Source organism: Nelumbo nucifera, chromosome 6 (assembly GCF_055504915.1).
Source record: "Nelumbo nucifera cultivar China Antique chromosome 6, China Antique-T2T, whole genome shotgun sequence".
Classification (NCBI taxonomy): domain Eukaryota; kingdom Viridiplantae; phylum Streptophyta; class Magnoliopsida; order Proteales; family Nelumbonaceae; genus Nelumbo; species Nelumbo nucifera.
This window is the reverse complement of record NC_142654.1, coordinates 22,035,185-22,049,051: the sequence shown is the minus strand read 5'-3', so window position 1 is coordinate 22,049,051 and position 13,867 is coordinate 22,035,185. Positions and strand designations below refer to the sequence as shown.

Sequence of the window (13,867 nt, the reverse complement as noted above, 5' to 3'; positions counted from 1 at the left end):
CTAAGGTAGTGATGGAGTGGTTAAATAATCCGGAGAACGTTGCGTGGGGTTACAAGAATGAGCTAAAGAAATACAAATGGTTGACAAGAAATATGACTGTTACTGTACAGTGGATGAGGAGATCAGCTAATGCCTTCACTGATAACTTGGCAAAACAGGGCACAACTTGGGAAACACTATTTTGGGCTGAGATGTAATTGTGTTTTAGTACACATGTACATTTTGCACTAGATTCTGTGTTGTAAGATTTTATGTGCTTCATGTTTGGAGAGGCGGCATCTTGCGCCTTCCCAAGGGACTGATTATGTAATTTCTTTCTGATTTAATGGAAATATGATATTTTATCTATCAAAAAAACAGCTTACCCTATATTGGATTTGAATGTACAAGGCTACATCTTCAATGTTAATAACACAACAATTTATTTTATTTTATTGGAAATGTTAACTTCATTACTACAAAATTAAGATACAATTGTCAACCCCTAATATAGGTGTTGAGCCAAGTAATATGAATTACAAAACTGCCCAGAACACCTCACAGTCCCTTGTTTGGCTAAGGTACCAGCCAGACCATTAGTTGATCTTCTTGTCCACTTGAAGCGTACACCAATCTCCCATGTTATATTGAGAATTTCCCGTATGGGATGTCGATACATCCATGCTCCCAACTTGCCTGATTGCAGCCAATCCATTAACAATTAGAGTCTCCTTCTATCTCAACTTGGTGTAACCACAATTGTTTGGCATATCTTACGCCTTGAAGCAAAGCCATCACCTCCACTCTCAATGAGTCCCCCTTCCCTATTGGCCCAGAAAACATAGCAACAATTCTCCCCTCTCCATCTCTGAATACTCCCCCTATAACTGAAGGCCCCAGGTTACTTATAGAGAGATCCTGTCAAAGTTCAACTTTATTCTTTATTGTGTTGGTGGGGACCATAGCTCCTACACAATAGGTTTTGTGTATGTTGTAGCTGCCACCACCACTAGGGGTGGCCACGAGCCAAGCTTTTCACGAGCTATTCGAGCTCGGCTTGTGAAAAGTTTGGCCCAGCTCGGTTTAAATCAAGATTCGAACCAAGCTCGAGTCCGATATATAGGCTTGTTTGATAATCGAGACAAGCTCGAGCCCAGTGAAGCTTGGCTCATGAGGCTCGCGAGCCTAGTATAATAAATAAATAATTTTATTATATATGTACATAATACACATACATATATATTGAATAATTATAATATAATATTTTTATTGTTTATGTATAATAGTAAACAATTTTTATAATTCTTAATTTTTGTCTAGAAAATAAAAAAAAATTAATTTTATACATATAATTTTTTTTTCAAGAAAAAAAACTTGGCTTATAGTCGAGCTCAAGCCAAGACGAGCTCGAACTAGTGAGCTATGAACTGAGCCAAGCTCGAGCTCAAGTCTCTAGCTTGAATCGAGCTCGAATAGCCAAGTATCCAACTCGGCTCAGCTCGAATCCACCCCTAACCACTCCCCAATTCCTAAATATGTCCTCGACTGAGAAATCTTTAAACAAATCCAAAGTTTTCAACAAATGGATAGTCATAATGGTTATTCTTTCTACAGTTTCCTCCTTGGATTTCTCCACTCCTTTAAAGATCATGTTGTTTCTTTCTTCCTAGAATGACTAGAGTATAGCTACTCTTGTGGCTCTCCACATAATTCTACCACGCCTCTTTGGTTGCCTAAAAAATCTTGGGTCAAAAAGGCTTACCATATCCGGAGGAGGTGTCCACCTGCAACCAAAGAGAGAGAGAACCAAGACCAAATAAAGTGCACAAAAGGACAAAATATTAACAAGTGTGTGGTCGTCTCACCAGAACCCAAGTAGAGGCTACAAACATGGGGTGAAAGGCAAAAATTTGTCCTTTTTCTTTGCAACACCATTGTCATTTCTAACACCCTTATAGTCCTCACCTCAATCCCAAGTCCCGAGAATTATCAGTAGAAACAGAAGAGATCATTTTTCTCTTATTTTCTAGCAGTGAATAAATAGTAGGGAACCAATCACTAAGGGGAGTCTCTCCAACCCAAACATCTTCCCAAAATAACACTTTGTTTCCTGCATAGGCATCAAGTTTAAAGGATGGAAAGCAATATACCATAAATAGCTATTCATAAAAAAAAATATACCATAAATAGCTTTCTAGGGAGTATATCAAGAAGCCCTAGGGTAGGGTCAACCCCCGCATCCCAACCATTGTCTGCCAACCATCAACAATTTAATTGATTGAGAATCTAAGATAATAGACTTTTGGAATATTCTTTTTCTTTAACTTGGATTGCATACTCTTGTATATTGAGTTTTCTTTTATCTTTTCTTCAAAAGTGGTGCCTTGCTTTGTTTAAGGGAACACCTAACCTTGAAACTTAGGCTCTAGGAACTCGTTGTACTTCTCACTTTCAAAACACTAATCCTGCATAGCTCCACCCATTCAATTTTCTCATGTTTATTCTTCTACTTGTAAATTATTTCTTCAATCTATGCAACACAACCAAGGTCAACAAAACAATACAAATTATTGAAACTTTGCATGTTTTATGCCCCAATGGCAACTATTATGGATTTCTAAGTTTCTAACCCAAAACTCATGCTTAGAGTTCATATCTATGATACAGACACCTATACATACCTAGTGTTCTGGTATCATATCCAAATACTTGTAGATACAGTACTGGATACAGCAAGGATACTTCTGCATGTAGCCTATGGCATTAACACTTCCAAGATAATGTAAACTTGTAAAGTGGTATGTTTTAATAAATTATACCATAGAAGTATATGCACATGTTAGAAATTTAATTAATTAAAGTTGGCAAGACATAAGTTTTGAAAATAACATTTGGCATCAAAAACTAGATTACCACATAGGATACCTATACCCATATCCATGTCCAGGATTTTCGGAAATGGAGAGTTGTATCCCCATATCCTGTATCAATAATTGTGTCCTTATATGGGCATCATAGCTCATATACATTCTTTAATTTTTTTTATTTTTTTTCAAAGGGCTTTGTTTTATTTTCCATCATTTGTAGGTAAAAGAATCATTAGGTGTGGTTCAACTGACTTCAAAATCAAACTTGATTGTATAACCTTAAAACTTTAGTCTACAAGTAGTAAACTTTGTCATATTAATATACTTTTTTATCAGTAAAATGATTTCATTCTTTCATTTAGATTAAAGCACAATAACACATTACATAGTGATGTTGATACAAATAAGGTGTGCCATTTTACGAGGTAATAAAGCCTATTTACAAGTCAGCCCAAAACAGCCGTTCCCTATACAGCCCTTGTTTAGCCAAGCACTCAGCCATCCCATTTGCTGTCCTTTTTACCCATCTAAAGGTTGCCCCCAACTCCTTTACTATGCTCTCTATCTCTCTTAGAGTGTGCCTGTATATCCACACCCCACACCCCAGGATTGCTGTCATTCATCCAAGATATCACCAACTTTGAGTCCCCTTCATTCTCCATCTGCTGGAAGCCACATTGCTTTACTATCCCCATTCCTTCAAGCAATGCAATCACTTTTGCTTTTAGAGAATCCGCCACTCAAAGTGGAACTGAATATATGGTTACCACTCTCTACCCCTTGAATCCCTGAAAACACCTCCAATTCCTGACATTCCTGGGTTACCCCAAGGAGCTCCCATCAAAGTTCAGCTTCATTCTATTATTTGGAGGAGGTTTCCACTCCATGACAATTTTGTCTTTTAGTGTGAAAAAGTGTACTACTTCATTCTATTATTTGGAGGAGGTTTCCCCCTTCTTTGTTTGCCTCAAAAAATTAGGGCTGAAGAAATTAGCTATATTATTTTCGTCTTAGCTTACTTATAAAATGGATGAAAATGAAAATGAAATAAAGTCTAATAGCTTATTAACTAATACAATCCTACTCATTAGTTGTTTTATTAGCATCTTCATCTTAGCTACATTCATTTTATGGGCATGTTGCTAACCATCCAACATACTGTTCCATATAGCATTAATAGCCTTATAATTGTCTTACAAAATTTACCTCTTAATTTGATTGGTATTCTCCAGTTGCAAAACAATGTAAATACAACTTCCTACTTAATCTACTGTGCTCTAATTCCATGGGAACACCCATGTTCAATATCTTCCTCTACAGTTTATCAAACAAAAGGGAAGTTGTCACTTTGAGGTATCTATTAGTCTCCTATCTTAATTGTACCCTTATTCTCACCTGTTATTGCTAGTTGCATTGCACATACCTATCTTATTTGTAATTCCTACTTATCTTAAAGCCTTTTGATTCTACAGTCTACATTATCTTTGCATACTTCTAATTTTGCATGTAATCCACTCTAGTCTTGAAAACCAGAATGCATGTCGTCAGAAAACACCATATACCATAGAACTTCCTCATGCACATCCTGAGTTGATTCATCCGGGACTAGTGTAAATGGGTAGATTATGGGCTTACCCTGATAAAGGCCCATTGTAACTAAAAATTCTAGAAGCTTTGCCTCGGGTTGTTCTAAAACTAGTTAGTGTACCATCTTACTTATTCCTAGTCCCTAATTAAATCCAAAATCTAAATACATATTTGAGACTCCTTTCTTTCCCAAAACTCATTATATTATCTTGTAGGGACTCTTTCATATTTTGTCTCTAAATCACGTGGAGATCTCTCCTCTTCTTCTTACACTTTTCTATCAAGTGTTCAAACAAAAAAAGACAACTTCCATGGTTGATTTCCTTCAAGATAAAACAGGTTTCATGATACTTCTTTTAACTGATTTTCTGATACACCTGTTTCATACCATATTATTTCCAAGATGAAATCACCAATCATAATATACCTAATACACTCAATTAGTTATTAGAACTAGTTTAAAGTTGGTATCATTCACGTCCAGACAGATTAAAGATAATAGAACCAAATTCCGCTACCATAGTTTCAGACAACTAAAATAGGGCATGGGCTGAAGTAGTGAGAAATGATTTAAGGACCCATAGCTTAGCAATGGATATGGCATGGAACAGAGGAGAATGGAAGAACAGGATACATGTAGCCAACACCATACAGTTAAGACAAGCCTTAATTAATTGAGTTTAGTTTCAGATTACTAAATCCCTATTACCTAAGGATTATATGCTTAACAAACTACTACTTACCTAGAAAGAAAAGAATGCAGGAAATAGAAAAGAAAAGGTGGGGGGAGGGGGGAAAATCTTTTACCCTATCGCGAGGTTGCCTGACTCCATTATTGTTGTCCAATCCATCCCTAAGCATCAAAGAATCCATAAGCTCTTCAGCCAAAGCATCCTGTTCACGGCGACTAACCCTTCCATAAGCTCTATCGCCTTTCTCATTTTTATTCCTCTCTTTTCGACTCGGATATGGGGGCAAGCGTCCTTCTTGAGCAACCTCGGCGTGCAAATTTGCTAGAGATTCTTCAGCATCCAATGCTGAAACAGTATGCAGGTTACTTCCCGACGGAGGACCGGGGTGATCAAGCTGACGATGGAGCCCTAATGTAGAAGATGCATCATCTTGAAGTCGAGTGTTTTCAGGTGTCTGTCTTCTTATCATCCCATCGTTATCAAAAGATGGAAAGACAGCATGGTTCATCTCACTCTGAGTAGCCGCTTCCTTATCCACATTATGGTTAAAGTCTCGTCTCCCACTGAAAGAACCACGCTGCCCTGTCCCCTTTGGTTTGTTTGGAAAACCAGGCGGTGTTCGCTTGGGTTCCGGCAGAACAGACCTCTGGAACCCAGGACCAGGATGTTGCTCTCTCCCCAATGCGGTTCCTACTCTTCCTTGCTCATTTAGTACAGGGTTACGTTGCTGAGGACTATCAAATTGCCAATTTCGACTGGAATTAACAGAACTTGGAGAACAAAACTCTGAACCATACGAGGTTTTGCTCCCCAAGACCCCTTCTTGATCCTTCCGAATATTGAATTGCGCCTCTAAGTTCACACCATCAACCCCTAGCGCCGGGGGCTGCGAAGAATTCCCATTCGATAACCCCTCGTGGCTCCGAAGTTCGCACGCCAATGAACCAAACATTAACATGCTCTCCTGCTGCTGTTGCTGAAGCTGCAACAGATTTCCACCAGCGCCAAGATTACCAAAAGGACCTAACCTTTGAAGCTCCTCGGCAACGAGCCTGTGATTTCCGGGATAACGTGAACTGCGATGGTAATCAAGCCCGTCGGTTCCTGGAGGTGGAAAGCCGGGGAAAGCCCAAGGGTTCTGAGGGAACGGAGGGAGATGGGCGTTAAGGGGGTGAGGAGTATTGGTGGCGTTAGGCCAAGGAGGGTGGAGATCACGGCCGTTGGAGGGCCACGGCGGGGAGGGAAGGGTGGGGCCCATTGCTGCAACGGCGGGATCATTTAGATAGTCAAGAGGATGATGGGGATCGACGGGGAGAGATTGAGGTGGGGTTAAAGAAGAACTGGTGTTTGGTGGTGTTGATGGAGGTATCTGGGGTTGAGGGGATTTCTGAAGCAATTGAAGGAGGAATTCGCCGCCAGAGATGGGAGTAGGGGGAGGAGGCGGCGACGCTCCCCCGCCGCCGGCGGTCATGGGAGTCAGTGTGAGCTGAGAAGAATCTAAAGTCTGAAGCCTGAAGTCTGAAGTCTGCACTCTGAAGAGTCGCCAAATCCAAAAATTGAAAGAAAAACCCCTCTAACTCGAATTGACAGAACTGTCAGAACAGACTGCAGAGTCACAGCGGTACCGATTCTCAACGAGTTAGGTTCGACGATTCCGTTCTCCCTATAAAATCAAAAATCTCTTGTTTCTCTCTTTTTTTTTTTACTATGATCATGACACAAAGACCCATTTCGTTAACTTTTCGTTAAAATTCTCTCTTATAATATTTTTTAATCCCCACACTACCTTTGTAAAAAAAACATTATTTATCTTCCCCAATCTCAGGACACAGGAATAACGGTGGCGGTATTTCTTCACATCTCTTTCTGGTCAGCTTCTCTCAGCTAGGTTAGCAACATCACCCCAGCCGTAATCCCTTCCATCATCAAGTTCTACCCGCGGTGAATCAGGAACCCGCCCACAGCTCCATAGTTCAGTATTGGGACTTGTGGGACCCATCTCCTTATGATCAAATCTGACTATCAAAACAAACGTAAAGCACAGATTCGTCAGGTCAACGATTGAGCTAGCACATCAGCAAGTGATACCAAACTGGGCTCACCTTGTTCATCAGATCTAGCACCAGCACCAGCAGCATCCATCATAGCCCAAGGGCCCACACCACTCCCTGCTTCATCTTCTTATTCTTCTCGTTGCCAATTCCTAATCCGTTCGATGGCGGGTTCTGCAACCTCCGAATTGATTCAAATTTAGAGAGACGATAATACATTTGATGCTTATGTGATGGGCAAAGAAGGTGCTCCTGGGATAGTGGTGTTGCAAGAGTGATGGGGGTTGATTATGAGGTCAAGAACCATGCTTTGAAAATTTCCCAGAGGAATCCTGATTTTAAAACACTCATCCCAGATTTGTATCATGGAAAGGTTGGTTTAGATGTTGTGGATAGTCTTGATTAACAAGGTGCTGTTAAGGATATTCGTGCTTCAGTTAGTTGGCTCAAGTTAAATGGTTCACAAAAGGTAGGTGTCACAGGATTTTGCATGGGCGGTGCTCTCTCAATTGCAAGTGTTGTTTTGATTATTGAAGTTGATGCTGCTGTTGCTTTTTATGGAGTTCCTTTCTAAGGGGAAGGGAAAAGAAGAGAGATCGGGGGAGAGAAAGAGGGAGAGAGAGAAAATGTGAAGAAATACGGCCTTGTTGTTCATGTATCGTGAGGTCAAAGAAGATGAATAGTATTTTTCTTAAAGGATAGTATAGGAATTAAAAATATTATAACGGCGAAATTCAACAGAAAACTAACGAAAGGGGATCTTTGTCTCACGGTCATAGTATAAAGAGGTCTTTGTCGCAAATTTTTGTTACAGACTTCGGAGTCTTTGTAATTTACCCTTTTTTTTCTCTCTCTATATCTAGTTATACACAGTCAACCAATGAACACGTTCTCATAGGACGAACCATGAGAACCCTAGCGTTAGCTTAAAATTGGTAGAGACATAGAGATCTCATGGTTTACTCGTTCATGGGATCGCGCACTCCAGAGCCCTCTCAGTAGGTATGGACACAAGAACAATCGAGACCCTTGATTAGGAATTCATCTTGATCCGCAAAATGGACACGTGAAAAGTTTCAGAAGTCAGAACATGGATTAGACTGGCTCTCATGATTTTTTATATTTTAAGTTAATTATTAAACTACTGCTTTTTTCTCTGCAAAGTTTCATTAAACTACTTAAATATGATATATGGTTTCTTAAATTATTTATATGCCTTGTTAATTCTAAGTAGCGGAGGGCCCTGCAACATGATGGTAAGTGCGGAAAAAAATTTGTGAAAGATAAATTTTTTAATTAAAAGTTTATTAGAAAAAATATCTATTTAAAATAAGTAAAAATTTATAGATAATAATATATTTAATTTAATAAAATAAAACAATAAATAAATCATGGTCATCCGGTAATAGAGTGAAAGAGGGACTGATAACTTTTGTCTTATTTTTTGTTATAGAGTGGAAAAATTGTAAATAGTTAAATAAAAATTAATTTAATTTAATAAATAAATAAATTTATAAAACAGATGAGACAAATAGACAATCAAGTGAGAAAGTACATATATATAAATATATACACAATTCTATGTCTTACTTTACTAGCAATAATAATTTGTTATATTATTAAATTATTAACTAATTAAATAATTTAATAAAATAAGTATAAATAAATAAAACTTCATGTATTATCAACACAAGATTGTTAAAGACTATCTCAAATTATTTAATTAATTAATTTAGCGTTGTTAATGGGTCGGGCTGAACTATTAGGTTATTGAGCCCATGAATAGCCTTAACCTGGTTCATGGCCTGGCATGGCCTAAGACTTAGCCCACGGACCAGCTTGGCCCATGGTACAGCACAGTCTAAAATAAAATTTTAAGATCTTCTTTATTTTTTGTATTTTCTTAATTTATGTTAAAATTTTCATTATTTTTTCAAAAATTAAAAAAAAATGGCTTAGCCCGATTTATGGCCCAACCTGGCCTAAAGACTTGGTCCGTGGCACGGCATAGGTCCACGTGGGCTCGGACTATATATTATACAATAATTATATAATATATTAATATATAATTTATTTTCAATTTTATTATATTATTGCATATATAAACAATTGTACACATCAAAATTCATATAAAATAAAATTTTAATATCATTTTTTAATTTTTTTATCTACTTTATAATTTATAAAAACATGGCTTAGCCCATTTTGTGGCCCGACATATATATATACACATATATATAATTTTATTTTCAGTTTTATACATCAAAATTCATATAAAATAAAATTTTAAGATCTTTTTTATTTTTTTTGTCTTTTATTAAGTTATGTTACATTTTTCATTATCTTTTCAAAATTAAAAAAAAAAACATGGCTTAGCCCAATTTGTGGCTCAACTTTGCCCAACTTGACTCGTGCCACATCATGGGCTCGCACGGGCTGAGGCCATATATTATATACAATAATTATATAATATATAATTTTATTTCAATTTTATTATATTATCGCATATATAAACAATTATATACATCAAATTCATATACAATAAAATTTTAAGATCTTTTTAAATTTTTTATCTATTTTTTAATTAAAGTTAACTTTTTCGTTATTTTTTTTCAAAATTTTTAAAAACATGGATTAGCTCAGTTCTTGGTCCAACCTAGGCCTGAGAACTAGCTTCGCTTGTAGCATGACATAGCCCTGCGCAGGCTCGAGCCAAGGGCTGTGCCAATTCAACCCCTTAAAGTATTTGAGGGGGAGGAAAGCATGTCCTACATGGCACAACCTAACACGGCCCGATTGTAAATAAAATGAGAGATAAAGACAATGTTTAACAAATATGCAAAAGGTAAAAGTTTAGTAGCATTATTGTAAATAATTAGCAGTGGTATCATTGTAAATAATTACATGTTTAGTATCAAATATGAAAGAGGAGAAGGAGAAAGGACAAATTATGATTTTTTTTTTGTTCTATTCAATGACATCATTGTAATTAATTAAATTTGTAATGGTAATGGTTAAAAGCATAAAAAGGAAAATATTATAAGATTATAAGATTTCATTTAGCAAATGCACGGTCGTATAGCCTTTTGCTTTTAAGTTATATATATAAGATTGTAATGGTAATGGTTAAAAGCATGAAACATTGCTCTGATACTTTAAAACATGGTTTTAATACCGCCGTTGATTTAGACGGTCAGATTGTTCAACCCAGAAACTCATCAAGGTACCGGTTCCATTTTAGTGTTGAACTATTATTTTATTAAAAATTGTTGAATCAATCAATAAATCGTTGACTTAGATGGCCTGACCATTAAACTGTTCTACTTAAACAATGGTTTGCGGTCTAATATACCTTGTTTAAAATTAAAAAAAATAATAATAATAACAGAAAAAGAAAAAAAATAGAGGGAGATGAGATTGATCTTAGATTTGAGATTCGAGAGAAAGAAAGAGAGATCCGAGGGATATATCATAAATGAGAGAGAGAGAGATCTCAGAGACAAGATGATGGATTTGTGAGAGAAAGATCTGTTGCTATTGTAGGCCACCATCGTCGTTGCCATCGCCATCACTAGTATAGGTTACCCACACCTCTACTTTTTCCTCCTTTCTTCTTCTTCTTCTTCCATTCTCTTCTTTTTCTAAACTTTTTGTTTTTTTTTTGTTTTTCCTTCTCTAAGTCGTGGAGCTCTCTCCTCACTCTCATTCTCATCCCCATTCTTGTAACATCATCTATATTCATCCACCATCTTACCTTAATATTCCAATTCAAAAGGTAGGATGAAATATACTATTAAAATGTTTGAAACCGTTCAACCTAGACTGTCAAACACTAACCCGAAAACCGGCGGTTAAAACAGTTCTGTTTTCTGTTTGGTTTTAAAATCCTTACTTTAAAATATAGTGAATGGTGGGTGGGTAAGTTACTTATTCACCCTCTACGAGAGTATCAATTATTTGGGTAATCAGTAGTCTCTCGAACATTTAAATTCCATGGGCCCCATTTGTAGTGGCTAGTGAATGTGGTTTTTTTTTCTGTAGGACCAACTAGCTTACCCGCTCGTCTTTACTAAAAAATGAACAAGGCCTAAGATAGACAAAAAGAAATAAAAGGAAATTATGTTCATGACTTTTCATTAAATTTTCAAAACATGTCCCTCCTCTTCTTCTTCTTTCTTCTTTATATAAGTTAGATCTTCCTATTGGGTTGATAATGGGAGAATGACATTGAAATCTCCTTTGAATATAATGGTGGTGCTTGGACTGATGTCGATTTTTCAAAAATCAGTGCCACATAAAAGTCATAGTGATGATTCAAAAATCACAAATTATTTTGCTGTTTGATTGGCCGATTTCTAGGAATTGGTGAATCGATCAAAATTGATTATTAAAATCGGGTTGTTTTCAAGCTGATTCTGTTATTCTTCCTTTAGATGATGTGACATATGAAGTAGATAAGGGAGGCTTCCATAAAAGAAAAAACACTACTAATAATCACCACCAAAAAAACTCAGCAGATTTTTGAGAAATCAGTTGATATAGCAGCAATGGTACCAAACAAACTATTTCTCTCATTCCTCATAAACCTATTATCTCATAAATCAATGATTTATGAGAAATCTGATCAAAGGAATCATCATCAATCCCAAACACCTCCTTAATCGATTAGGAAATGTTTCACCTTTGAAAGAGGAACAACAAAAGAAACAAGTTGAAATATTCTAGCCCGACCGATAGCTATGTCTTCAATCAAACTAAATAAGTCAATAACTTCTACAACTAGAGATCTAAGTCATAGCCCCCGATGTCAGAATGCATCTTAAATATATGATGAGAACTAGCTACCTAGAACTTCAAGTCAAATGAAATGCTTAGCCATGGTGGATTTGGGATATAGTACAATAGATCTTTTGAAGAGATGTTGACTAGGTTACAAGACCACCCAAATCACAATTTAGACTCAGTTTGGAAAGAGTACAGATGTATTTGGGTGGCCAAAGAGTACAACTTATCTAGAAAATGACTATGGTAGAAATACGAATGCTACTATATGAATATAATTAGAAAAGATAGGATTAAGAACGAAATCTTTCATAGGAACCTAGGAGTAGTCCATGAAGGTGAGAGAATGAGAGAAAGTAGACTAAGATGGGTTGGTTACATGTATAGAAGACCATCAATAGCACTAATCAGAAGTAGGGGTGTTCAAATTCGGTTGATAAATCGAAAACCGAAACGAACCAAACTGAATAAGCTAATTCGGTTCGGTTAATTTGGCTACTAATTCGGTTCGGTTTTTATTTTCTAAAAAAATCGGTTTCTGGTTTCGGTTTGGTTTGACTGAAATTTTCAACCAAACCGAACCGGAAACTGAATTAATTCAGTTACTTAGTTAAGTATATTAAACATTAATGTTTTATTTAATACTTTATGCTAATTAATTACTATATTTTCCAATGAACAATTAATAATAGTTAATAAAAACCTAGATTCATTATTAATTGTTTATTAGTCATTAATTGTTCATTAATCATTAATCATTAATTATTCTTGAAAATGGCCAATTCTCCAATTCCCCATTCACATAGGGCTTTGGACCTGTTTTAGCTTTTAATTAATAATAGCTAATTAATTAAAACCATTAGGCATTGGGGTCATTTTAACTTTTAATTAATAATAGTAAATAGTTAATTAATTAAAACCATTGGGTTTTGGGCCATTTTAATTTTTCATTAATAATAATTATTAAATGCTTGCCATTTATGTGGAAATAGGGTCAAACCGAACTAAATTCGGTTAGGGTGAATTCGGTTCGATTAGAGGAAATGGTAAAATTGAATAGTCGGTTATGTCTTTGGTTTGAATCGAACTGACCAATTGTATACGCACCCCTAATCAAAGAAATGAATTGTTACAAGTTGAAATGACTAGAAGGGCTATTTTAAAATTTTATTTATTTTAAATAAATTTATTTTTCAAAAAATACTATTAATTAAAAAATTTATAGGATCTGGGTCCCTACAGAAAACCCATCCCCATCGCAGGGATGGAGGACAACTTTTACCCCCGATGGGGATCGGGGTCAAGGATGGAAATTTATTCCAAAATCGGGGTTAGGGATGGGAAATATAATCCCCACCCGAAACCCACCCTATTGCCATTTCTATAGACACGCAAGATTTGTAATTTTGTATATACAGTTACGGGTTCAACACCAATGCTGGTGCATAGAATTGTCACCATTGCAACACTGAACTTGTATATGCTCCCATTGCTTCTTTATGTACTACAACTAATGACCCAGAACTATTTCTTGTTGTGTAAGACCACCTGTTCATTTGAGAAAATTGCTACCAAGTGGAATATTTCAGGTTTCAAAGTAAAATCAAGAAAGAGAAATTAGGGGGGGGGGGGGCGGGGTAAATCTAGGTTAATGAAAAATTTTAATGGGCATGTAAACGGCCCCAATGTTTCCATGATGAATGTTCCATTTGTGTTATGTTTTTTTACCTCGCTGGTATCCATCCTATTTGTGTATTTAAACCATAGGGTGTATTTAAATATATTGGTTAAACCACTAGTATATTTATGTATTTAATCTGAAATTTTATTCAAATGACCAATCCCACCATCTACCTCTACTTTACTTTTTATTATTTTCATAAGCAAAAAGTTTAGGGTTAAATACTTA

General features: G+C 36.2%; 1 protein-coding gene across 1 annotated transcript in view; it reads right to left on the bottom strand.

The window, feature by feature from the left end:
- LOC104608358 (Nucleotidyltransferase family protein) overlaps positions 1 to 7,108 on the bottom strand; it is a 35,134-nt gene extending 28,026 nt beyond the window's left edge. The window contains exon 1 of the mRNA XM_010274319.3: positions 5,241 to 7,108. Coding sequence (XP_010272621.1) covers positions 5,241 to 6,596 — 1,356 coding nt within the window. The 5' untranslated portion in view covers positions 6,597 to 7,108. The remainder of the gene's footprint in view (positions 1 to 5,240) is intronic.
- Between the last annotated feature and the right edge of the window lie 6,759 nt (positions 7,109 to 13,867).